At 44.4% G+C, this 25,403-nt stretch overlaps 1 protein-coding gene across 2 annotated transcripts in view; it reads left to right on the forward strand.

Moving 5' to 3' along the window:
• nnt (nicotinamide nucleotide transhydrogenase) overlaps positions 1-25,403 on the forward strand; it is a 60,921-nt gene that overhangs the window by 15,006 nt on the left and 20,512 nt on the right. For both annotated transcript variants that reach the window (XM_033050394.1, XM_033050393.1), the window contains exons 6-15: positions 371-459; positions 1,329-1,516; positions 2,980-3,113; positions 8,429-8,620; positions 8,917-9,064; positions 10,605-10,766; positions 12,012-12,122; positions 12,934-13,079; positions 14,833-15,028; positions 22,879-23,112. In XM_033050394.1, the coding sequence (XP_032906285.1) occupies positions 371-459; positions 1,329-1,516; positions 2,980-3,113; positions 8,429-8,620; positions 8,917-9,064; positions 10,605-10,766; positions 12,012-12,122; positions 12,934-13,079; positions 14,833-15,028; positions 22,879-23,112 (1,600 nt within the window). The remainder of the gene's footprint in view (positions 1-370; positions 460-1,328; positions 1,517-2,979; positions 3,114-8,428; positions 8,621-8,916; positions 9,065-10,604; positions 10,767-12,011; positions 12,123-12,933; positions 13,080-14,832; positions 15,029-22,878; positions 23,113-25,403) is intronic.

Consider the following 25,403-nt stretch of genomic DNA (forward strand, 5'->3'; position numbering starts at 1 on the left):
AGAAGGGTCTTGACCCGAAATGTCACCCATTCCTTCTATCCAGAGATGCTGCCTGTCCCACTGTATTACTCCAGCATTTTGTGTCTATCTATTTATGTATATATATATGTGTATATATATATATATATATATATCTAGCTCTCTCTCTCTCTCTCTCTATATATATATATATCTATATCTATGCACACGCACATATACGAACATGTAAAAAATAAACAATAATAGTGCAATAATAGTCCATGCAGTTCAGAGTTTATTGGAGGCAACTGGAGTACAGCCGTGGAGGAGCATTGATTTGCCATTACGTTAACTGAACCAACTGTAATTCTTGTTTTGTTTCCTTGTGGTTTTCTCCCGTTGCCAACACAAGGTCTTGGTCATCGGAGGGGGTGTTGCCGGATTAGCAGCTGCCGGAGCGGCAAAATCACTTGGTGCCATCGTCCGGGGTTTTGACACGAGGTAATTATTTTTACAGAAAGTCCATCAAATGGGGTTTTTTTTCAGTCTGAATGCCGCACTCCAAAATGTGTAAGAACGTTTGGGGGGGGCACTGTGGCGCAGCGGTAGAGTTGCTGCCTTAGAGTCGCAGGGACCCGGGTTCAATCCTGACTACGGGTGCTGGCAGTACGGAGTTTTTTACATTCTTCCCGTGACCGTGTGGGTTTTCCGGTTTCCTCTCACATTCCAAAGACGTGCAGGTTTGTAGGTTAATTGGCTTCGGTAAAATTGTAAATTGTCCCTAGTGTGTAGGATAGTACTAGTGTATGGGATTACTGGTCGATGAGGGCTCGGTGGGCTGAAGGGCCTGATTCCGCGCTGTATCTCTAAACCAAACTAAACGACACAAAAAACTTCTAAAAGGTCAGCATGGTTGATTTGCATTGTTTTCCTAATTGGGGGCATCTAGAGTCACTTCTGGGTTAATCTAGTTTCCAAAACAATTAGTCATAGTCAATAAAAGAGGCCCTTTGGCCCATTGAGTCCATACTGACCATCAACCACCCATTTACACTAATCCTACACAAATCTAATCCAATTTTTGAGTTTGAGTTTAGTTTATTGTTACGTGTACCAAGATACAGTGAAAAGCTTTTGTTGCATGCTAACCAGTCAGTGGAAAGGCAATCTAGCCGTCCACAGTGTACAGATACATGATAAAGGGAATAACGTTTAGTGCAAGATAAAGTCCAGTAAAGTCTAATCAAAGATAGTCCTAAGGGTCTCCAATGAGGTAGCATCTGCAGTTCTTTCCTACACATTATTCCAGCCCAATTGTGTTTTATAACCAGTTGACCCAAGTCGGTCCGTTTTGTCCAATCCTTGTATAGAGATGCAGCCCTGGAGCAGTTTAAATCTTTTGGAGCAGAACCTCTCAGTGTGGATGTGAAGGAATCTGGAGATGGGGCTGGTGGATATGCTAAAGTGATGTCAAAAGAATTTATTGAAGCTGAAATGGCACTGTTTGCCAAACAGTGCAAAGACGTGGATATCATCATCACAACTGCACTTATTCCAGGTAATGACAACTTTAAATATCAAAAGCTGTGTGTGTGATGTACTCACCATCTTGACGTTCTACTTTGCAAAATATCTTTTAAGAGTTTGGGTTTTCCCAAAAGATTAAGTGTGGATATACAGCATGGAAATTAGTCGTTCGACCCAGCGATCCCACGCCGACCACTGGCCACCCTCTCACACTAGTTCTATCCTACACACTAGGGACAATTTACATAAGCCGACTAACCTACAAACCTGCACGTCATTGGGAGGAAGCCCAAGCGGCCACAGCACAGGGAGAACATACAAACCCCACATAGACAGCACCCGTAGTCAGGATCAAACCCGGGTCTCTGGCGCTGTGAGGCAGCAACTCTACCGCTGCGCCACCGTGCTGCCCCAGATGCATGGAACATTTTAAATTTGTGCAAATCAAAGTGCAATATTTAGAATCAAACTTCCTCCTTTGTGAAGCTGGTTCGTTCATTTTGCTTAGTTCAGTTTAGTTTAGAGATACAACGCATAAACAGGCCCTTCGGCCAACCAAGTCGGCGCCGGCCAGCGATCCCCGCACATTAACACTATCCTACGCACACTAGGGACAACTTTACATTTGTAGCAAGCCAAGTAACCTCCAAACCTGCACGTCTTTGGAGTACGGGAGGAAAACAGAGATTTCTGAGAAAACCCACGCAGGTCGCGGGGAGAATGTACAAACTCTGTACAGACAGCACCCGTAGTCGGGATCGAAGCCGGCACCCTGGCGCTGTGAGGCAGCAACTCTACCGCTGTGCCACCGTGCTGCCCTAAGAGAAATAAGCAAATACTCATTTTGCTTCCATTGGCCTGGCAATGACTAAGGTTCTAAAATATAACCCAGACATGTTGAAGGAATGCTGCGCTCATTATCATTGCTTTCCATTGATACACACTTAGTAACGTTTTAGTAACATAACATTTAGGTTTGTATGTTCATTGGTCTCTGTGAGTTTCCCAAGTGTGTAGGGAATGGAACTAGTGTGAACAGGTAATCAGTGGGCGTCCTGGACTCTGTGGGCTGAAGGGCCTGTTTCCAACTAAACTAAACCAAACTAAACTCAGTGGGTCAGGCAGCATCTGTGGAGGGAATGGACAGGCAACGTTTCAGGGCCAGGATCCTCCTTCAGACTGGTCGACGTACTTGTGCTTAGGCACAATCCTGCAGTCACACGGAGGAAAGGTAAAGGAAGGTAGACACAAAATACTGGAGTAACTCAGCGGGTGAGGCAGCATCTATGGAGCGAAGGAATTGGGGACGTTTCTTCGTCTTGACCTGAAATGTCACCAATTCCTTTGCTTCGTAGATGCTGCCTCACCCGCTGAGTTACTCCAGCATTTTGTGTCTACCTTTGATTTACCAGCATCTCCAGTTGTTTCTTAAAGGTAAAAGGAAGGTCGACTAGTTAACGTGTTGCTAATACTACCTGATGTGTGGGTTTTCAGGGAAGCAGGCACCAGTTCTTATCACCAAGGACATGGTGGAAACAATGAAGGATGGTTCTGTCATCGTTGATCTGGCATCCGAGGCTGGTGGAAACGTGGCTACAACAAAACCTGAAGAAGTCTATGTTCATAAGGTTAGTAATTAAAAAGTAGTTTTGAAGAGTCATGAGAGGCTTAAGGGCCTGTCCCACTTAGGCGACTCTTTAGGCGACTGCCAGGGACTAGTTTTAATGGAATTCACCTATGACAACCGGTGACAGCACCTATGTCAACACACGATGGCAAAAATTGTCACCACTGTCACCGAAAATTTTTCAACATGTTGAAAATTTTGCGGCAGTCGCTTGTAGTCGCCCCAAAAATTGCCGAGGTGGGACAGGCCCGTTAGACTGTCCCCTTAGTGGAAGTGTCTTAAGACTAGAGTGAATGAATGAATGATACTTTATTGTCACATGTGACAAGACACAGTGATGTTCTTTGTTTTGCCTACCCAAGGTATGCAAATAGTTACCACATAAAGGGCATCGACAAAGTTAGAAAGTATCCCACGCTATATCCTTAATTGTTTCCCCCCCACCCCCCTCACAACGGTTCCCCCACGCTGGATCCTTTGGTCTCACCCACCTTCATGACATATCCCGTGAGGGCATACCTTTAAGGCAAGGCAAGTTTATTTGGATAGCACCTTTCAACAACAAGGTAATTCAAAGTGCTTTTCATAAAACATTAAAAGCATTGGAAAGAAACACATATAAAATGACATTTAGATGTAAAACGATTATTAGATTATTCAGATAAAATAATTACAAAATTAAAAGCAATCAAATAAAATATTTAAAATAGAATTAAACCAGGAATAGAAGTTACAGTGCAGTATAGGTAATTAATAAATTGTATTGTTTACTGAAAGGCAGCGGCAAACAGAAAAGTCTTCAGTCTAGATTTAAAAGAGCTGAGAGTTGCAGCAGACCTGCAGTTTTCTGGGAGTTTGTTCCAGATATGTGGTGCATAAAAACTAAATGCTGCCTCTCCATGTTTAGTTCTGACTCTGGGGACACAGAGCAGACCTGTCCCAGACGATCTGAGAGGTCTGGGTGGTTCGTAGCTAAGCAGAAGATCAGAAATGTATTTTGGCCCTAAACCATTCAGTGCTTTGTAAACCAACAGTAGTATTTTGAAATCAATTCTTTGACAGACAGGAAGCCAGTGTAAAGACCTCAGAACTGGAGTAATGTGATCTACTTTTTTGGTCTTAGTGAGGACTCGAGCAGCAGCGTTCTGAATTAACTGCAGGTGTCTGATCGACGTTTTAGGGAGACCTGTAAAGACACTGTTACAGTAGTCGAGCCTGCTGAAGATAAATGCATGGACAAATTTTTCCAAATCCTGCTGAGACATAAGTCCTTTAATCCTTGATATATTCTTTAGGTGATAGTAGGCTGACTTTGTGACTGTTTTTATGTGGCTGTTGAAGTTCAGGTCTGAGTCCATGACTACTCCTAAGTTTAAGTTGACAGAGGCAAAGTGTAAAGGAGATGTGTGGGGCAACCTTTTTAATTTGCACAGAGGTGGGTGCCTGGAATGTGCTGCCAAAGGTGGTGGTGGAGGAAGAAATGATGGTAGTGGCGTTTGAGGCTTTGAGATAAGCACTTAGATATACAGGGAATGGAGGGAGGTGGATCACATGAAGACAGAGGGGATTAGCAGTCAGCAACCTTATACAGACACTTGCTCAGACAGTGGTGACTGAAAAAGGGCCCTAACCCCAAACTTCACCTCTTCATGTTCTCCAGAGATGTTGCCTGACCCATTAAGCTACTCCAGCACTTTGCCTCTTACTATAAACCAGCAACTGCAGTTCCTTGTCAATGTTAATCTGGCATTATAGGGATAGAGAGAAAGGAAAAGGAGGTGGGGTAGCGTTGCTGATTAGAGAGGGGATTAACGCAATGGAAAGGAAGGACATTAGTTTGCAGGATGTGGAATCGGTATGGGTAGAGCTGCGAAACACTAAGGGGCAGAAAACGCTGGTGGGTGTTGTGTACAGGCCACCTAACAGTAGTAGTGAAGTTGGAGATGGTATCAAACAGGAAATTAGAAATGCGTGCGACAAAGGCAAAACCGTTATAATGGGTGACTTCAATCTAAATATAGATTGGGTGAATCAAATTGGCAGGGGTGCTGAGGAAGAGGATTTTTTGGAATGTATGCGGGATAGTTATCTAAATCAACATGTAGAGGAACCAACGAGAGAGCAGGCTATTTTAGACTGGGTATTGAGTAATGAGGAAGGGTTAGTTAGCAGTCTTGTTGTACGTGTCCCCTTGGGCAAGAGTGACCATAATATGGTTGAGTTCTTCATTAGGATGGAGAGTGACATTGTTAATTCAGAAACAATGGTTCTGAACTTAAAGAAAGGTAACTTTGAGGGTATGAGACGTGAATTGGCCAAGATTGACTGGCAATTAATTCTAAAAGGGTTGACGGTGGATATGCAATGGAAGACATTTAAAGACTGCATGGATGAACTACAAAAATTGTTCATCCCCGTTTGGCAAAAGAATAAATCAGGGAAGGTAGTGCATCCGTGGATAACAAGGGAAATCAGGGATAGTATCAAAGCGAAGGATGATGCGTACAAATTAGCCAGAAAAAGCAGCATACCGGAGGACTGGGAGAAATTCAGAGACCAGCAGAGGAGGACAAAGGGCTTAATTAGGAAAGGAAAAATAGATTATGAAAGAAAACTGGCAGGGAACATAAAAACTGACTGCAAAAGTTTTTATAGATATGTGAAAAGAAAGAGATTAGTTAAAACAAATGTAGGTCCCTTGCAGTCAGAAACAGGTGAGTTGATCATGGGGAACAAGGATATGGCGGACCAATTGAATAACTACTTTGGTTCCGTCTTCACTAAGGAAGACATAAATAATCTGCCGGAAATAGCAGGGGACCGCGGGTCAAAGGAGTTGGAGGAATTGAGTGAAATCCAGGTTAGCCGGGAAGTGGTGTTGGGTAAATTAAATGGATTAAAGGCCGATAAATCCCCAGGGCCAGATAGGCTGCATCCCAGAGTACTTAAGGAAGTAGCTCCAGAAATAGTGGATGCATTAGTAATAATCTTTCAAAACTCTTTAGATTCTGGAGTAGTTCCTGAGGATTGGCGGGTAGCAAACGTAACCCCACTTTTTAAGAAGGGAGGGAGAGAGAAAACGGGGAATTACAGACCAGTTAGTCTAACATCGGTAGTGGGGAAACTGCTAGAGTCAGTTATTAAAGATGGGATAGCAGCACATTTGGAAAGTGGTGAAATCATTGGACAAAGTCAGCATGGATTTACAAAAGGTAAATCATGTCTGACGAATCTTATAGAATTTTTCGAGGATGTAACTAGTAGCGTGGATAGGGGAGAACCAGTGGATGTGGTGTATCTGGACTTCCAGAAGGCTTTCGACAAGGTCCCACATAAGAGATTAGTTTACAAACTTAAAGCACACGGCATTGGGGGTTCAGTATTGATGTGGATAGAGAACTGGCTGGCAAACAGGAAGCAAAGAGTAGGAGTAAACGGGTCCTTTTCACAATGGTAGGCAGTGACTAGTGGGGCACCGCAAGGCTCAGTGCTCGGACCCCAGCTATTTACAATATATATTAATGATCTGGATGAGGGAATTGAAGGCAATATCTCCAAGTTTGCGGATGACACTAAGCTGGGGGGCAGTGTTAGCTGTGAGGAGGATGCTAGGAGACTGCAAGGTGACTTGGATAGGCTGGGTGAGTGGGAAAATGTTTGGCAGATGCAGTATAATGTGGATAAATGTGAGGTTATTCATTTTGGTGGCAAAAACAGGAAAGCAGACTATTATCTAAATGGTGGCCGACTAGGAAAAGGGGAGATGCAGCGAGACCTGGGTGTCATGGTACACCAGTCATTGAAAGTGGGCATGCAGGTGCAGCAGGCAGTGAAGAAAGCGAATGGTATGTTAGCTTTCATAGCAAAAGGATTTGAGTATAGGAGCAGGGAGGTTCTACTGCAGTTGTACAGGGTCTTGGTGAGACCACACCTGGAGTATTGCGTACAGTTTTGGTCTCCAAATCTGAGGAAGGACATTATTGCCATAGAGGGAGTGCAGAGAAGGTTCACCAGACTGATTCCTGGGATGTCAGGACTGTCTTATGAAGAAAGACTGGATAGACTTGGTTTATACTCTCTAGAATTTAGGAGATTGAGAGGGGATCTTATAGAAACTTACAAAATTCTTAAGGGGTTGGACAGGCTAGATGCAGGAAGATTGCTCCCGATGTTGGGGAAGTCCAGGACAAGGGGTCACAGCTTAAGGATAAGGGGGAAATCCTTTAAAACCGAGATGAGAAGAACTTTTTTCACACAGAGAGTGGTGAATCTCTGGAACTCCCTGCCACAGAGGGTAGTCGAGGCCAGTTCATTGGCTATATTTAAGAGGGAGTTAGATGTGGCCCTTGTGGCTAAGGGGATCAGAGGGTATGGAGAGAAGGCAGGTACGGGATACTGAGTTGGATGATCAGCCATGATCATATTGAATGGTGGTGCAGGCTCGAAGGGCCGAATGGCCTACTCCTGCACCTAATTTCTATGTTTCTATGTTTCTATATTATGTTTGCCATGGACATTGTGGCAGATGGGCCTGTTCTTGTGCTGTGTTCTGTAGGATGAAACTGTAGATGTTGGTTTACACTGAAGATAGACACAAAATGCTGGAGTAACTCAGCGGGACAGGCAGCAGCAGCTCTGGAGAAAAGGAATAGGTGACGTTTCAGTCTGAAGAAGGGTCTCGACCCAAAAACGCCACCTATCCATTATATCCAGAGATGTTCATGTCATAAAGGAATAGGAGTAGAATTAGGCCATTTGGCCCATCAAGTCTACTCTGCCATTCAATCAAGGCTGATCAGTTTCTCCCTCCTAGCCTAAAGATGATGTCTGACCCGCTGAGTTATTCCAGCATTTTGGGTCCATAGTCATGTGCTGTACTGTTCTATGTAATAGCCCTGTCCCACGGTACGAGTTCATTCCAAGAGCTCTCCCGAGTTTAAAAAAAAAATGAAACTCGTGGTAAGCACGGAGAATGAACGTAGCGGGTACGTCGGAGCTCGGGGACGTCTCTTAGCGCTAACGGCAGGTACTCGGAAAGACTCGCTAACGGCAGGTAAGCACGGGAAGACTCGTGAAGATTTCTCAACATGATGAAAAATGTCCACGAGAGCCCCGAATACCGACGGGTGGCCATTACTGTAAATCTCAGAGTTCGAATCAGGGCAAACTCGGGAGAGCTCTTGGAATGAACTCGTACCGTGGGACAGGGGTTTAAGAGTGCGAAGCGCTTATCTGGTCTAAAGAAGAAATAGATTTTTTTTTTCTGGTAAGCTGTCGGCATGACCTTGCTAACTCTGTTCTTTCTGCCCCCGCCAGGGAGTGACCCACGTGGGTTATACTGACCTGCCAAGCCGAATGGCCACACAGGCCAGCAGCCTATACTCAAACAACGTGCTGAAGCTGTTGAAGGCGATCAGTGCTGACAAGGAATACTTTTACTATGAGCCCAAGGAGGAATTTAACTACGGCACAATGGACCACGTTATCAGAGGCACTGTAGTAATGCAGGTATGTATTGGCAATGAAATATCTGCAGGATTCAATGAATACTTTGTGAGTTTTGCCACGTTAAAAATATTTATGTTCTTACAAGTTATTTTAGATTGAACCACTTACTGAATTTGGACCATAAAGTATGAATCCAAAAAAGCTTGGTCAGCATTGACAAGGTGGGCCGAAGGGCCTGTTTCCGTGCTGTACAACTCTGACCCGAAATAAATTTTGCGCGTGAATTAAAAGTATTATTAATTGATTCTCATTTAAAAGGGATGGAATTGTGAAGATTTAACACTTTTTGTACTCAGGAAGGCAAAAACCTGTTTCCAGCACCCCAGCCGTTAAATGTCCCAGTGAGTGCGCCTGTCAAACCAAAATCTGCGGCCGAAGGCGACAAGAAGCCCGTAGTTTCTCCTTTCACAACGACAATGACCTCTGCCAGTGTCTACACAGCAGGTAAGAAAACAAGAATGTTAATGTTCTTTACATTTAGAGAGACAGTGGTCCAGGTTCCCCAGTGACATTACATAGAAACATAGAAAATAGGTGCAGGAGGAGGCCATTCGGCCCTTCGAGCCAGCACCGCCATTCATTGTGATCATGGCTGATCGTCCCCAATCAATAACCCGTGCCTGCCTTCTCCCCATATCCCTTGACTCCACTAGCCCCGAGAGCTCTATCTAACTCTCTCTTAAATCCATCCAGTGACTTGGCCTACCACTGCCCTCTGCGGCAGGGAATTCCATAAATTCACAACTCTCTGGGTGAAAAAGTATTTTCTCACCTCAGTCTTAAATGACCTCCCCTTTATTCTAAGACTGTGGCCCCCTGGTTCTGGACTCGCCCAACATTGGGAACATTGTTCCTGCATCTAGCTTGTCCAGTCCTTTTATAATTTGATATGTTTATATAAACATCTCTACACTTTAGAGACCCAGCGGGGAAATAGGCCCTTCCAGCACACCGAGTCCACATTGACCACTTTCTCATCCACACCCCACACACTAGGGGCAATTTACAGAGGCTGATTAAGCTGCAAACCTGCACATCTTTGGGGTATGGGGGGGAATCTGGAGCACCCGGAGAAAGCCCACGCGGTCACGGAGGGACCGTGCAAACTCTGCACAGACAGCACCCGTGGTCAGGATCGTACCCAGTCTCTGACGCTGTAAGGCAGCAACTCCACTGCTGCTCCACTGTGCCACCCATAATGTTTTGATGAACTACTGTTTTGATTCACGGATTCATCAAAAATCAGATCAAAGTCAAGTCAAGTTTATTCGTCACATACACATACGAGATGTGCGGTGAAATGAAAAGTGGCAATGCTCGCGGACTTTGTGCAAAAAGACAAACAAACAAACTATAAACACAATCGCATATTCCTTTACATATTAAATATTGTGGGCGGAAGGAAAAAGGGGGAAAAAACAGCAATTAAAAAAAAAGCAGTAGAGTGGTTCAGTAAAGTTAGTCCCTGGTGAGAGGAGTTTACAGTCCTAATGGCCTCTGGGAAGAAACTCCATCTCAACCTCTCCGTTCTCACAGCATGGCAACTGAGGCGTTTGTGTTATCAGTTTTGTACAAAGTAGTTTGTATTATCAGTTTTATTAATAATGAGAATGACACAAAAAGTAACTAAGAGGGCCAGGCAGCATCTCAGGAGAAAATGAATAGGTGACGTTCTGGGTCGGAGCCCTTCTTCAGACTCTGAAGTGTGAAGAAGGATTCTGACCCGAAATGTCACCTATGCCTTTTCTCCAGCGATGCACCCTGACCCGCTGAGTTACCCCAGCATTTAGTGTATATCTTCAGTATAAACCAGCAGTTCCTTTGTACACATTATTAATAATGAAGGTGTATGTAATGCTGGCACACCTCTTCTGTGTAGAGACGATATCTGTATTGTTATTACTTTTCATCAGTTTTCATCAATATTTGTGCTGTTAGTTGAATCACAATCTGTTACTGAAAGAGCACTAATGTTGGTTCCCAGGTGTGCTTGGAACGCTGGGACTGGGAATAGGTGCTCCAAACGCGGCTTTCACCCAGATGGTCACCACCTTTGGACTGGCGGGCATCGTGGGCTATCACACTGTGTGGGGCGTCTCGCCATCTCTCCACTCGCCACTCATGTCGGTCACCAATGCCATCTCCGGTGAGTAGTTTGCATAGTGACAATATAGTGCAAGGACTCTAATCGAAAGGGCCCGACCTGAGCTGAGGCATGAACCCCGGAGAAGAACCATGATCCCCGGAGAACCGGGATGAAATGCAGACTAGACTGGCGTAATTGTGAACAAATTACTTTTTTTTCATTGAAAGTATGATCTGTAAATGTTAGTTGGCATGTTTCCTTCTGTGGGGCTAATAATATAAACCCTTTGATCTAAATTGTTTACAACTTTGACTTAAGTTCATACGTTCTGAGAGCAGAATTAGGCCATTCAGCCCATCAAGTCTACTCTGCCATTTAATCGTGACTGATCTATCTCTCCCTCTCAATCTCAACTCCATTTTCCTGCCTTCGCCCCATAACCCCTGACGCCCATACTAATCAACAATCTTTCAATCTCCGCCAAAAATATCCATCGCCAAAAAGCCAATTAACAATTGTTATAAACTATAACAAGTGGGGATGAAGGGGTTTTGGGATTGGTGTGTGGGTAATAATAATAATAATGGATGGGATTTATATAGCGCCTTTCTAATACTCAAGGCGCTTTACATCGCATTATTCATTCACTCCTCAGTCACACTCGGTGGTGGTAAGCTACTTCTGTAGCCACAGCTGCCCTGGGGCAGACTGACGGAAGCGTGGCTGCCAATCTGCGCCTACGGCCCCTCCGACCACCACCAATCACTCACACACATTCACACACAGGCAAAGGTGGGTGAAGTGTCTTGCCCAAGGACACAACGACAGTATGCACTCCAAGCGGGATTCGAACCGGCTACCTTCCGGTTGCCAGCCGAACACTTAGCCCATTGTGCCATCTGTCGTCCCGGGTAGGTGGGTCAATGAGAGCCTCTATGTATGTTATGTCTTGTGCTGTATGTTCCATGTTGGACCCCCTCGAAAACGAGTTGACTGTCCATCTCAAGGGGTTAGCCATGAATAAATTTGTTTCAAATATCCATTGACTTGGCCTCCACAGCCTTCTGTGGCAATGAATTCCACTGATTCACCACCCTCTGACTAAAGAAATTCCTCCTCGTCTCCTTTCTAAAGGTACATCCTTTTATTCTGAGGCTGTGGCCTCTGGTCCTAGACTCTCCCACAGGTGGAAACATCGTCTCAACATTCACTCTATCCAGGCCTCTATACTGTTTGGTAAATTGTTTAAAACTGGAGACAAATGTTTCTCCAGATTGTAATTTGCTCTTGTGCTCCAATGTTTAGGACTTACAGCAGTGGGTGGCCTGGTCCTAATGGGAGGAGGTTACTTGCCATCAGGCGCACCTCAAACTCTTGCCCTGTTGGCTGCGTTTATATCATCGATTAACATAGCAGGTAGGTTGGAAAGAGCATTACTGTGATCAATGTGAGTGAATGTGAGCAATTGATTCGAGACTTCGCCCCCTCCATCCAATATTGGACCGTCTTTCTTGCATCGCTAACTCAAGGGATTACGTTTCCTCTTCTTCACTGCGTATTTCTTTGGCATGTGGGTGGAAGCCACAGCACCCAGAGGGAACCCACTTGGTCACAGGGAGAACATGCAAACTCCTGTAGGGCACCTGAGATGCTGCCTGTCCCGCTGAGTTACTCCAGCATTTTAGTTCAGAGATACGGCGCGGAAACAGGCCCTTCGGCCCACCGGGTCTGTGCCAACCAGCGACCCCCGCACGTTAACACCATCCTACACCCACAAGGAACAATTTTTACATTGACCAAGCCAATTAACCTACAAACCTGTACGTCTTTGGAGTGTGGAAGGAAACCGAAGATCTCGGAGAAAACCCACGCAGGTCACGGGGAGAACGTACGAACTCCGTTCAGACGGCACACGTAGTCGGGATCGAGCCCGGGTCTCTGGCGCTGCATTCGATGTAAGGCAGCAACTCTACCGCTGCACCACCGTGACCTCCTATAGACTTTGTGTCTATCTACAGTGTAAGCCTGCATCTGCAGATCCTTCCAACATGACTTTATTCAGTGATGTGAAATGTTTTTAAAAGCTTCGAATGGAAGTAGTTTGCTTTAATGCCTCCACTGGTAGCGATGTTATTGTTACCCTGTTAATTATTCTTCACTTGCCAGATGCTTCCTTTCACTGCAGGCACCGGAATTAAACGTCTATTTTGTAAATGTGCTATTTCAGGTGGCTTCCTCATTACGCAACGGATGTTGGATATGTTTAAACGACCCACAGACCCGCCGGAGTACAACTACCTGTACATGCTGCCTGGTGCAATGTTTATTGGTGGCTACGGAGCTACTTTGGCCAGCGGATACAACATAGAGCAGGTTGCGTTTACTTCCCTTCTCTTCATTGCCAGTGCCAGCTTACTTCAGCCTGTGTTATTCAGCACATTGTGTGTTTTGGTTCACTGCATCTTCACAATACGTGAAGGAAGGAATGAGTCACACTGTCTCTGTTTTGCTTACACAAGGTACACAAGGCACACACAAGGTATGCAAAGAGTCACCACATAAAGGACGCAGACAAAGTCACAAAGTATTCCATGTAGTTCCCAATGGTTCCCCCTTTGTTCTCGGTGCCCTCCCCCCCCCCCCCCCCCCCCCTCCACCCCACACCAGGCCCCCCTTTGTTTTCAGCTTCTTGTGTGTAAATGGAACAAAATTCACAATTGTACAAATTATCCTTCTCTCTTTTATTTTCCGACAATCTTATCCAGCACGTAAGCCATCGGGGATTTAATTTTCAGAATTCTGCTTAAATTGCTTGGGGGGGGACACTTTAAAACTGTTAAAAAAATGGGCAAAAAACAAAGTGCTGGAGGAACTCAACGGGTTAGGCAGCATCTGTGGTGGGAATGGACAGATGACTTTTCGGGTTGGGTCCCTTCTTCAGACTGGTCTTGATTTTAATTAATACAATACTCAAACAAGACCCTGTAGATTCCAACCCATTATCTCTGACGTACAATAAGGTTTCACCTCCTCCACAGCCAACAATGGACCATTGTGGGCTCCTGGGCCTTCAGTGACGGCTCTGATTTGTTCTGCACTTTTCCTTACCTCTAGTTTCCCACTCACCTGACTCAGTCTTGAAGAAGGGTCTCGACCCTTTTGTACCTATCTTCAGTTTCTTTCTCACAGTCAGTCCGAAGAAAGATCCCAACCCGAAACTTTGTTTTGCTCAAGATTCCAGCCTCTGCAGTTCCTTGTGGCTCTGTTAAGAATTAAAATGACTTAACTATATTAATGGTCAAATTGATTTAACCAGTTTAAAGGCTGCACTGGAGTGCTTGTACTGTAAGAGTACTTTACATGAATAGTTCTCTACCAGATAAAATTAACTTGTCCAAAGCCCATGCCATCATGACTATCTTGATGGGATTGGTAACATTATTGTGAAATTGCTACATTTGTTCTTTTCAATAGCTGTTAGTCATAGAGTCACACATCATGGAAACAGGACCTCGGCCCAACTTGTCCACACTGGCCAACATGTCCTAGCTACACTAGTCCCACCTGCCCGCATTTGGCCCATATCCCTCCAAACCCGTCCTATCCATATAACTGTCTAACTGTTGGGATAATCCCTGCCTCAACGACCTCCTTTGGCAGCTTTTTCCATAGACCCTCCACCCTTTGTGTGAAAAACCACATCCGTGCTGGTGATACGAGCTGCGGTGAAGCAGAAACCTGATGTATTTTAATTCTGTTTGCTTTGACAATTGTTCCCAGTTGTTAGCCACTCATGGAACGATGCAGTTTACTGCTAAAATGGAAGCCATCATTCAATTATCTAGTAGAATTACAAAACACTGTTATCCCAATTCATCCCAAGTGGATGTAATTTTGGCTTTTAAAAGACGTTTAGAGAAATATGGATAGGATGTGTTCAAAGGGCAATGGGCCAAACGCTGACAAATGGGACTCGCTTAGATGGGGCATCTTGGTTGGCATGGGCCGAAGGGCCTGTTTCCATGCTGTGTGACTCTATGACTCTGATTCAGTGATTCATATGGACTCTGTTACTATTATGCCCGATAAATATTATTGCAACGTAATATATTTTTTGCTCTTGCAGATGATGTACCTCGGTTCAGGTCTCTGCTGCGTTGGTGCATTGGCCGGCCTTTCAACACAGAAAACGGCCAGATTGGGAAACGCGTTGGGCATGATTGGCGTAGCTGGTGGGCTGGCTGCCACCTTGGGTGCAGTCAAACCCTCCCCCGAGCTCCTTGGCCAGATGTCTGCTGCCATGGCAATGGGTGGAACCCTAGGTGAGAAAACCAACGTTTGACTGGAAATGAAGGTATCTTCCTCAAGTTCACGTCCTATCTTCAGTTCTTCATTCCTAATTCCATGACTGGTTGTCCTGGATTGGTTTGTCGTAGTTTTAGGTTTAGTTTCGCGATACAGCGCGGAAACGGGTCCATCGGTCCACCGGGTCCGTGACGACCAGCGATCGCCCGATACACTAGCGCTTTCCTACACACACTGGGGACAATCTACAATTCTTACCAAAGCCAATTAACCTACAAACCTGCACGTCTTTGGAGTGTGGGATTGCTATTGAGGGAGTGCAGCGTAGGTTTACAATTCTTGCTATTGAGGGAGTGCAGCGTAGGTTTACAAGGTTAATACCCGGGATGGCGGGACTGTCATATGCTGAGAGAATGGATATTCTCCCAGCTGAGAGAGCTGGGCTTGTACACTCTGGAGTTTAGAAGGATGAGAGGGGATCTCATCGAAACATATAAGATTGTTAAGGGCTTGGAAACGCTAGAGGTAGGAAACGTGTTATCGGTGTTGGGGGAGTCCAGAACCAGGGGCCACAGTTTAAGAATAAGGAGTACGCCATTTAGAACAGAGACAAGGAAACACTTTTTCTCACAGAGAGTGGTGAGTCTGGAATTCTCTGCCTCAGAGGGCGGTGGAGGCAGGTTCTCTGGATGCTTTCAAGAGAGAGCTAGATAGGGCTCTTAAAAATAGCGGAGTCAGGGGATATGGGGAGAAGGCAGGAACGGGCTACTGATTGGGGATGATCAGCCAAGATCACATTGAATGGCGGTGCTGGCTCGAAGGGCTGAATGGCTTACTCCTGCACCTATTGTCTATTGAAACCGAGAGACCCTACCTCAGTATGAAGAAATGTCTCGACCCGAAACGTCACCCATTCCTTCTCAACAGAGATGCTGCCTGTCCCGCTGAGTTACTCCAGTATTTTGTGTCTACCTTCGATTTAAACCAGCATCTGCAGTTCCTTCCTACGCGTCGTGGTTGAGGTGTTGATGGCAATTTGTGCTTTGTTAAATTGGAGAAGGCACTGAATATTATGGTTTGCAAAATGAATACATCTCTAACCTAAACTAAAATCTGGAACAATAGTTGGTTGCCTATTTAAGGTTCAGGGTGAAACCCAGATAAAGCCACACCCAAACTGGAAATATATATTCTGCTTGGGTAGATTACAATGGTGAATTCTCCAATTTCAAGTTCCGATCCCCTACCCCTTTTCTCTTCCCCTCCACTCTCATCCTGGTGTGAAAATACATCTCCCATCCCCACTCAATCACCCTGCTCCTTTCTCCACTTTCATACACTCACCTCCCATTCCTCAGTCCCATTTTTCCCTTTTCCCCGGATGCTCCAATTTTCTCCCACATTCCAAAGACCTACAGGTTTGTAGGTTAATTGTTAAAATTGCAAGTTGTCCCTAGCGTGTAGGGTGGTGTTCGTGTGCGGGGATCGTGATCGACACGGACCTGGTGTGCCGAAGATCGTGTTTCCGCGCTGTATCTGAAGTAAAGTCAACAGATCCAACCTGAAATGTCACCTATCCATGTTCTCCAGAGCTGCTGCCTAACCCGCTAAGCTTCTCCAGCACTTTGTTTTTTATTTTTTTATTTTAGCAAACAAGACGGTAGGCGAGCATTGGCAAATTTGGAAATAACTTGTGAGTCTCAGCAAAAATATTTCCCAGTCAGGAGGAAGGATTAATTGGATGGACAAACCAACTATTAACAACATTAAAGAGGCCACAATGTGAATGCACAATAGGCGGTTAAGGTTAGTGGTAGGCTTGAAGATCTATTCCGAATACAGCAAAGGATGTCTTTATAAAAACAAGTTGGAAAAATAAATTGAGAACAAACAAAAAAGTGAGAACTATAGCAACCGACAATAAAAGGTTGAGCAGAAGAATAGAGGCACAAAGAACTAGATGCTGGAATCTTGAGCAAAACGCAAGATGCTGCAGGAATTCAGCAGGGCAGGCAGCATCTGTGGAGGGAATGGACAGATGACGCTTCGGGTCGGGACCCTTCTTCAGTCTGATTGTGAAAGAGAAAACTGTATTGTAGGTTTAGATTTATTATAGTCAAGTGTACCGAGGTACAGTGAAAAGCTTTGTTTGGCTTGCCTATCCAGTCAAATAAGATAATGCTACACAAACATACAATCAAGCCAAACTCGGGCGCAATCGTTAAAAGAGATTTGAAGGAGGAGAACGATTGTATCGGATGAAAATAGATCTTCATCAGAGACCCGCACGCTGACTTGCCACGTTCTGCCACCATCTTGTACATAGTTCTATAATAAGAAAAGTATTAACTCCTCCAGAGGGTTTCCAAAATTGAATTTGTAAGTTTAGGTTTATTATTGTCACAGGTAGAGGGGTGAAATATGTGAACACACTGGTAGTGGAAAACGTCTTGTTTATTAACTGCACCTCCCAATGAAATTAGGTTGAGGTTTCTTAATGCTATTTACACCAAGGTGAAAAGCTTTGTTTTGCATGCCATCCAAACGGATCAGATACCCAGATACAATCAGTTTCGAACTCAACCATCTGAATTTTGTAGTCGGCAGGGCAGTACTCTGCATATCGCCAACTTGGACAATTTTACATTTTTTATCAAGCCAATTAACCTATAAACCTGTACGTCTTTGGAGTGTGGGAGGAAACCGAAGATCTCGGAGAAAACCCACGCAGATCATGGGGAGAACGTACAAACTCCATACAGACAGCACCCGTAGTCGGGGTCGAACCCGGATCTCTGGTGCATTTTGCTGTAAGGCAACCACTCTACCGCTGCACCACCATGACAATAGCTGTACTTAGAGGTCTGACGAAGGGTCTTGACCCGAAACATCACCCATTCCTTCTATCCACAGATGCTGCCCGTCCCGCTGAGTTACTCCAGCATTCTGTGTCTCCCTTAAGTGTAAACCAGCACCCCAGTTCCTTCCTGCACAATAGCTGCAAACTCTGTACATAGAAACATAGAAATTAGGTGCAGGAGTAGGCCATTCAGCCCTTCGAGCCTGCACCGCCATTCAATATGATCATGGCTGATCATCCAACTCAGTATCCTGTACCTGCCTTCTCTCCATACCCTCTGATCCCCTTAGCCACAAGGGCCACATCTAACTCCCTCTTAAATATAGCCAATGAACTGGCCTCGACTACCCTCTGTGGCAGGGAGTTCCAGAGATTCACCACTCTCTGTGTGAAAAAAGTTCTTCTCATCTCGGTTTTAAAGGATTTCCCCCTTATCCTTAAGCTGTGACCCCTTGTCCTGGACTTCCCCAACATCGGGAGCAATCTTCCTGCATCTAGCCTGTCCAACCCCTTAAGAATTTTGTAAGTTTCTATAAGATCCCCTCTCAATCTCCTAAATTCTAGAGAGTATAAACCAAGTCTATCCAGTCTTTCTTCATAAGACAGTCCTGTACATCGGAGATAATGGGTTGGAGTCTCGAGGGTTCTGTTTGAGATGGTGCAAATACTGCATTCATTAAAATCAATAGGTGCTCGATCCAAAAACTGATGTGTGTAATATCTGGGTGAGGCAGAGTGTAAGCCACAGGATGTGAGACAGATATTTGATTGCAAGTCCCTTTTTATTGGCAGTAGATGGTGCTGTTGCTGAGAAAATAAGATAAAGTGTTTTAATATTTTGTGTGTACTCAGAATTTCAGGACCAGTTATACTGCAGATGTATTTCTTCACTCTATCTCCACTTTCCACTCACAGATCAAGTTACAGTTATTGTTATCTATTGAGTTTTTACACACCTATTATGCTGCTGCAAGTAAAAATATTGTTCCATTGACAATCATAATATCGTCATTATAATATCAATGTCTTGTTAAACTTGAGCCTTTATAATTTTTAAACATTTCTACTCAATTATTTGGATGACCTGGTTATTAAGGAAGATTTTCTGTGCTGTATCTTTTCAGTATTTTCAGTCAGTATTACAAATATTTATCATTACATCTTTATGAATATATATCTAAAGGTGAAGATTACTTTATTATGACCTGAAGACTAATTAAAACGTGGGGTAGTTTGGTTATGTATATCAGCTTAGTTTAGAGATACAGCGTGGGAACAGGCCCTTCATCCCACTGAATCCACACTGACCATTGATCGCTCGTGAACACCAGTTCTGTGTTATCCCGCTTACTCATCCACTCCCCCACACAAAAGTGTCAATCTTACAGAGACCAATTAACCTGCAAACTCGCTTGTCGTTGTGATGTAGGATGAAACCAGAGCACCCGGAGGAGACCCACGCCGTCACAAACACAAATTCAAACTTCTCGCTAATTAAGCTCCACACAGAGAACGCCTCTGAAGTCGGTCGAACCCGGGTCACTGGGGCAATGAGGCAGCAGCTCTACCCGCTGTGCCTCTGTGCTGCCCTTAACTTGACATGTTACAAAGTTCCTTGTTAAACTGACTATAAATGAGTGGAGAAAGAAGGAACCGCAGATGGTTTACAAAAAAAGACAAAGTGCTGGAGTAACTCAGCGGTAGCATCTCTGGAGAACATGGATAGGTGATGTTTCGGGTAGTGGTTCTTCAGGTTCTTAAATGATTGGTTATATGCATAAGTCTTGCATATTTCTGTCAATTTATTTAAACTCTTAAATAGTCTGCATTACAGAACATTAATGCAAGAGTGCATGATATCCTTATTATCTTTAGATTTGTTTAACGATGCGGTGATTCTTGGGTTATCTTTGCAAATGAAACGGTTAACATATTTCCGCCAGTTAGTGAAAAATAAGAGGATGAGAAATGATCTATGATAGTCGAAAAAGGAATTTGTAGTTGGGGAAGGACACCCTAGTCCAGTGGCATTGGATAATTTAATATATAACGCAGGCTGAAACTACAGCCAACTTGACAGCCTATCCAAATCTTTATCAGAGTTGATCTTGCTTTCTTTAGATAACAAGAATGGTGACCAATATCCTTGAAATACAAGGTGCCACGGATAAGATGTCTGTGTCTGATTTGTTTGAATTATTGCAAATCAAAAGTAAAGGAGCAAAACACAGAAGCAATTTCCGTCAGGCCTGGTTCCAACCATTTTCTAGTGGGGTTCTTGAACTTTATGGAAGATATTTTGCTTGGACTTTGGAACTTTGGCTGTTCCCAACTGTTATATCTACGAGGATTAATATGTGCTTTCATATCTAGGTACATGCAGCAAGTCCAAGAGATGGAATGGACATTAGTACAGCATTTCTCACAGACTATGGCAAATGCATATACTAATTTAACTTTTAAAGTAGACATTGACTCGCACATGCAACTTTGCTCAAAGGGGTAAGCAATGCTGTTCAAGATTCCTTCCTCTAGCCAAAACCACCTAGGCAGACTATCTGGCCATCAGTCTTATTCCTCACCATAACAACTTGATGTAATAGTCACCATACTTCAAATAAATGTATTGTATGCACAACGTCTTGAGACATTTTATGAGGAGATTTAAAAAAAAAAACATTTTAAGAAATAATGAGTAACCAGAATAATGAGCAGGTACATGGATAGGGCAGGTTCAGAGGGATATGAGCAAACGCAGGCAAGTGGGACTAGTGTATATGGGACATGTTGGTCGGTGTGGGCAGGTTGGGCCGAAGGGCCAGTTTTCACGCTGTTTGACTATTTGTTTAAGGGTTTGTTAAATCATTCCCTGTGCTGTATTGGTTCACCTCTACCCCATTGTGGACATTGGGATTCACCTATGGAACTATGGAACGCTACAACACTGAGAACTATATTCTGCACTCTGTATCTACCCCTTTGCTCTCTCTGTTGTACTTGAGTTGGACTTGATTGTATTCATACATAGTATTATCTGACCTGATGGCGTAGACTTGATGGGCCGAATGGCTAGGTTCTGCTCCTAGAGCTTATGCAAAACAAAGCTTTTCACGCTGTACCTTGGTATACATGGCAATAAGTAACCTAAACCTAATGTCATTGGAGGTGCAGTTAGATAAACAAGATGTCCTCTATTACTGGTGTCCTCAGATATTCCACTCCTGCACAACAAGTGGAAATGGCACCATTGTTTGAAATTCTCGTGCTTATTGATGTGGACGAGCTGTAACAGTAGTTTGGTCCAGTCGGGTGACCGGACCTTTGGTCAGGTCGGGAGGAGTTCCCCCCCGCCACGGGTACCATGTAATCCCGTGCTACCTGCTCCATGGTCGGACAGTCGGCGACTAAACCTTCTCCCCCACCTGGTTTGCCAGGTGAGGAGGGGGCTGTGGATCCCCAGCAGGACCAACAACAAGGCCTGTCAAAGGGCGGATGAGCTTCTAGCGAGCAAACAGCCATCCACACTTCAGTAGAAGTTGCGATCACTGTCGTACACGGCATTGTAAGGCTATGTTTTCAATATTGATGATGATGATGATGAGCTGTAACAACTTTTAATGGGATCTGGGAGCTTGTAAAGGTTTGGTGCCCAGTCTGATTATGTAACTGTTATAATGATGGCAGGTATGTACCACATAGTTGGCTCCATTCAGAACCTAACACTGCAACCTTTTCAGTTTTGTTAGAAAACGCCTTTCTAGAAATGTCGCTCTGTGGATTAATGTTTTGCAATGTAAATTTGGGAGTTCTGTTCATTTTGTGCAGGGTAGCGATTTATTTCCCTGCATTTCCCAAAAGTGTTAAAATTCACCACCGCTTGCAAAACTTAGCAGTTACATTTAATTCGGTTAGCACAAGGCCACCAATGTTAAGTGTTCACAACCACTCCAACACAGTGGCGTTGTAGAGGCACCAAACGGCGTGAATAAACGGTTTCTTTATTAAGGCATTATAGGTTAGATGTACAAACAGGTTTAGTCCTCTAACACAAAGGTCATTGTTGCTGCTGCGAGGCTGTTGCCTCGTGGGCTCGAGCTGAGCTGCTGAGGTGGCAGGACACTCATGCGAAGAGAGAAGAAGAGGAAGAGAGAGGGAAGGTTTACCTGGGGTTCGTTATATACCAGGGCATACCCCTATACCCCGTGACAACTCCTTCCCGCCATTGCCCAGTCACGTGACCCTGCCCCCGACTGCCGAGGGTTCGCATAGCAAGTGCCCTAACCGCTGGGATCCGCCACAGTGTAATACATTCTGCAAACAGGAATAAAGATGGACTTGATCTTGGGAATCTTAACCCAGGATACCATGACAGCAACAGCAGACGTGATGGGCCAAATGGCCTAATTCTGCTCTTATCACATGAATTGCTCCGGTGGTTAGGATTGAATCTTAACTTGTTTCCGGACTCGGAAGAGGACTGAGTGCCCTCTATCACAGCTCTGTCTTATTGCAGCTGCTATCCCCTCCCTCCCCACAATCTCTTTTTTTCTTCTTCTTTTTTTTCTTCTAATTTATTGCTTATTTATTTATTTATTTGTTTTTTTCTTTTTTATTTTATTTTTTTTAATTTAAATTTTTATTTTTTTTAATCGTATTTGTGTGGATGTGTACGTATGTGAGTGTTGTTTGTTCCCGGGTGGCGAGGGTGGGTAAGGGTAAGGGTAAGGGTTTTGAGGGTCGTTTACATACTGTTGTACAATTATGTCCTGATTATCACTGTCTGTTATCATTGTATGTATGCAAATTGCTGTTAAATTCAAAATTCAAATAAAAAGATTTAAACTAGGATTGAATCGGGGTCTCTGGCGCTGTGAGGTAGTAACTCTACCGCTGCGCCACCATTGCCGCCCCCTGCTGGTTACTCCAGCGTTTCATGTGTACCTTTCATATAAAACAGGATGTAGCTGGATATTCCATCTGTTTATTGATGCCATCTTTGTGTTTTAGGTCTCACCATTGCCAAACGCATCGAAATATCCGACCTTCCTCAGCTGGTTGCTGCGTTTCACAGTCTGGTCGGCCTGGCGGCAGTCTTCACCTGTGTGGCCGAATACATGATCGAGTTCCCACACCTCGACACCCATCCCGCGGCCAATCTGATCAAGACAGTGGCTTATCTGGGCACCTACATCGGCGGTGTGACATTTAGTGGTTCTCTGGTGGCATATGGAAAGTTGCAAGGTAACTGATTTTTTTATTCTCTCCCTTTTAAGTGTTAACTAGACCAAGTGGGACCCATTGGGGCCCCGTCCCCAACGCAATATTCCACCACTCACCCATAGCCCCCAACCGCGCAGGCGCGGCTGACGGGTTACCGTGGTGACACCAGAGATCCCCGTTGTGACAAGAGTCATGGAAACCCTCCCCAACTGCACCTCGCCATCCCTCTTCCTACCCCTATCCTCCACTCCCCCTCATCCCCCAGCACTCCATTCCCCTTCTCTTCACCCTCCGACTTTCCCCGCTCCTCTATTTTTAAATGTTTTTTTAATCTAAATCAAATTCGGGATCCCATTGTGACGTCATTGTGGGGTGGAACACTGCTGACGGGCAGGGCAAGTAGAAAACAGGTTTTTTAAAGTGGTTTTTGTAAAGTTTAATGTCAATAACTTGTAAAATATACCATCAATCCGAACAAAACTTGTTTAATTGACATCAGAGGACAATGGTGAGAGAGGTGGTGCAAAAATTGTAGTGCTGTCCTGTACCGTTTTTGCGCAAATATAGGTACAAACCGGGCAAACAAATATAGAAACAAGATGAGAGTTTTAGTAATATATATAGATACTAAACAATTTCATAGCACAGGAATAGGCCCTTTGGCCCACAATATCCGTGCCAATCAAGGTGCCAGGTTGAACTAATCTCTGCCTGCACATGAACCATGTACGTATCTAAAAGCCACTGAAGCATCTACGATAGCCTCTTAAACATCACCAGTGTATCTGCCCCACCACCATCCCCGGATGCTCGTTCCAGGCACCACCCATCTCTGAGTGGAAAAACCTTGCCCTGCACATCTCCTTTAAATCTTTACCTTCTCACCTTCTAGCCTTTGACATTTCCACCCTGGAAAAATGATTCTGGCTGTCAACCGTACCTGTGTATCTCACAATTGTACACACATCTTTCAGGTCTCCCCTCAACCTCCCTTCATTGTGAGACCTTTAACTCAGATCAGTTTAGTTTAGAAATGCAGCGTGGAAACAAACCCTTCGACCCATCGAGTCCAGACCGACCATCATCTCCTGCACTTTATGTCCTACACACTAATGGCAATTTTTGGCAGCTAATTAACCAACAAACCCGCACATCTAGAGTGTGGGAGGAGACCGAGCACCCAATGAAAACCCACGTGGTCACAGAGAGAACGTATAAACTCCATACAAACAGCGCCCGTAGTCAGGATTGAACCCGGGTCCCTGGCACTGAAAAGCACCTACTGTGCTGCCATTTTTGGATAATCATAAATGTTTGAGCAGTCAGGTATTAAAGATAAATTTACATGACTAGGATGATGTATAATCCATATCCAATAATGTACAAATAATCTACAAATGACAAGAGTCTCGACCCGAAACGTCACCCATTCCTTCTCTCCAAAGATGCTGCCTGTCCCGCCGAGTTACTCCGTCCGGCTTTTTGTGTCTATTTTTGGTGTAAAACAGCATCTGCAGTTCCTTCCAACGCAAATGAACCTGAGGCTATTGTAACGGGGTTGTAGTGTGTGAAATTTAAAAGAACACTCTTTAACATTTCTGGAGTTGTCCCAAGGAGAGTTGGGACAACTCCAGATGGAATATAATTTTACGGCCAGTTACAGTTTGGTAACGCTGCGACTCCTTGATTGTGTGGTACTTGTATAACGCCGTGACATTTGGACAGCGAGTTCACATGTTTGATCTTGAATGTAACACGTGCAGTGAAAAGGTCAGCAAAGTGTTTAGAAATACACGGAACTCACTTTTGTGGTTTAATGGATTGCTGTTTACCACGAATGGGAAGGCGGCCAGCTATTACAAACAGCCCAACAGATGAATCACGCTGCTTAATCATAGCAATTCTTCGGAGGAAATTGAAGAAAGAGCTCCAATAATTTTGTTGGCAAGCAACGGAGATGAGAATTTAATATAATTATTGAAGATAAATTGCTGTAGCAATAATTAAATAGACATCGACCCTTCAACTGGGCCCCGATTGTTATTTATTGGAGAGTGGGGCTAAAGTCATACAGATCTGTTCTTTAAAGTGTGATTGTGGTAGAAATGATTTCACTGTCTTTTTAATTTAGTTTAGAGACACTGGGCGGAAACAGACCCTTCGGCCCACCGAGCCTATGCCGATCGGGTGGAATTCATTGCCACAGAAGGCTGTGGAGGCCAAGTCAATGGATATTTTTACGGCAGAGAGGGATAGATTCTTGATTAGTACGAGAGTCAGGGGTTGTGGGGAGAAGGCAGGACATTACGAGT

Source organism: Amblyraja radiata, chromosome 34 (assembly GCF_010909765.2).
Source record: "Amblyraja radiata isolate CabotCenter1 chromosome 34, sAmbRad1.1.pri, whole genome shotgun sequence".
Lineage (NCBI taxonomy): Eukaryota > Metazoa > Chordata > Chondrichthyes > Rajiformes > Rajidae > Amblyraja > Amblyraja radiata.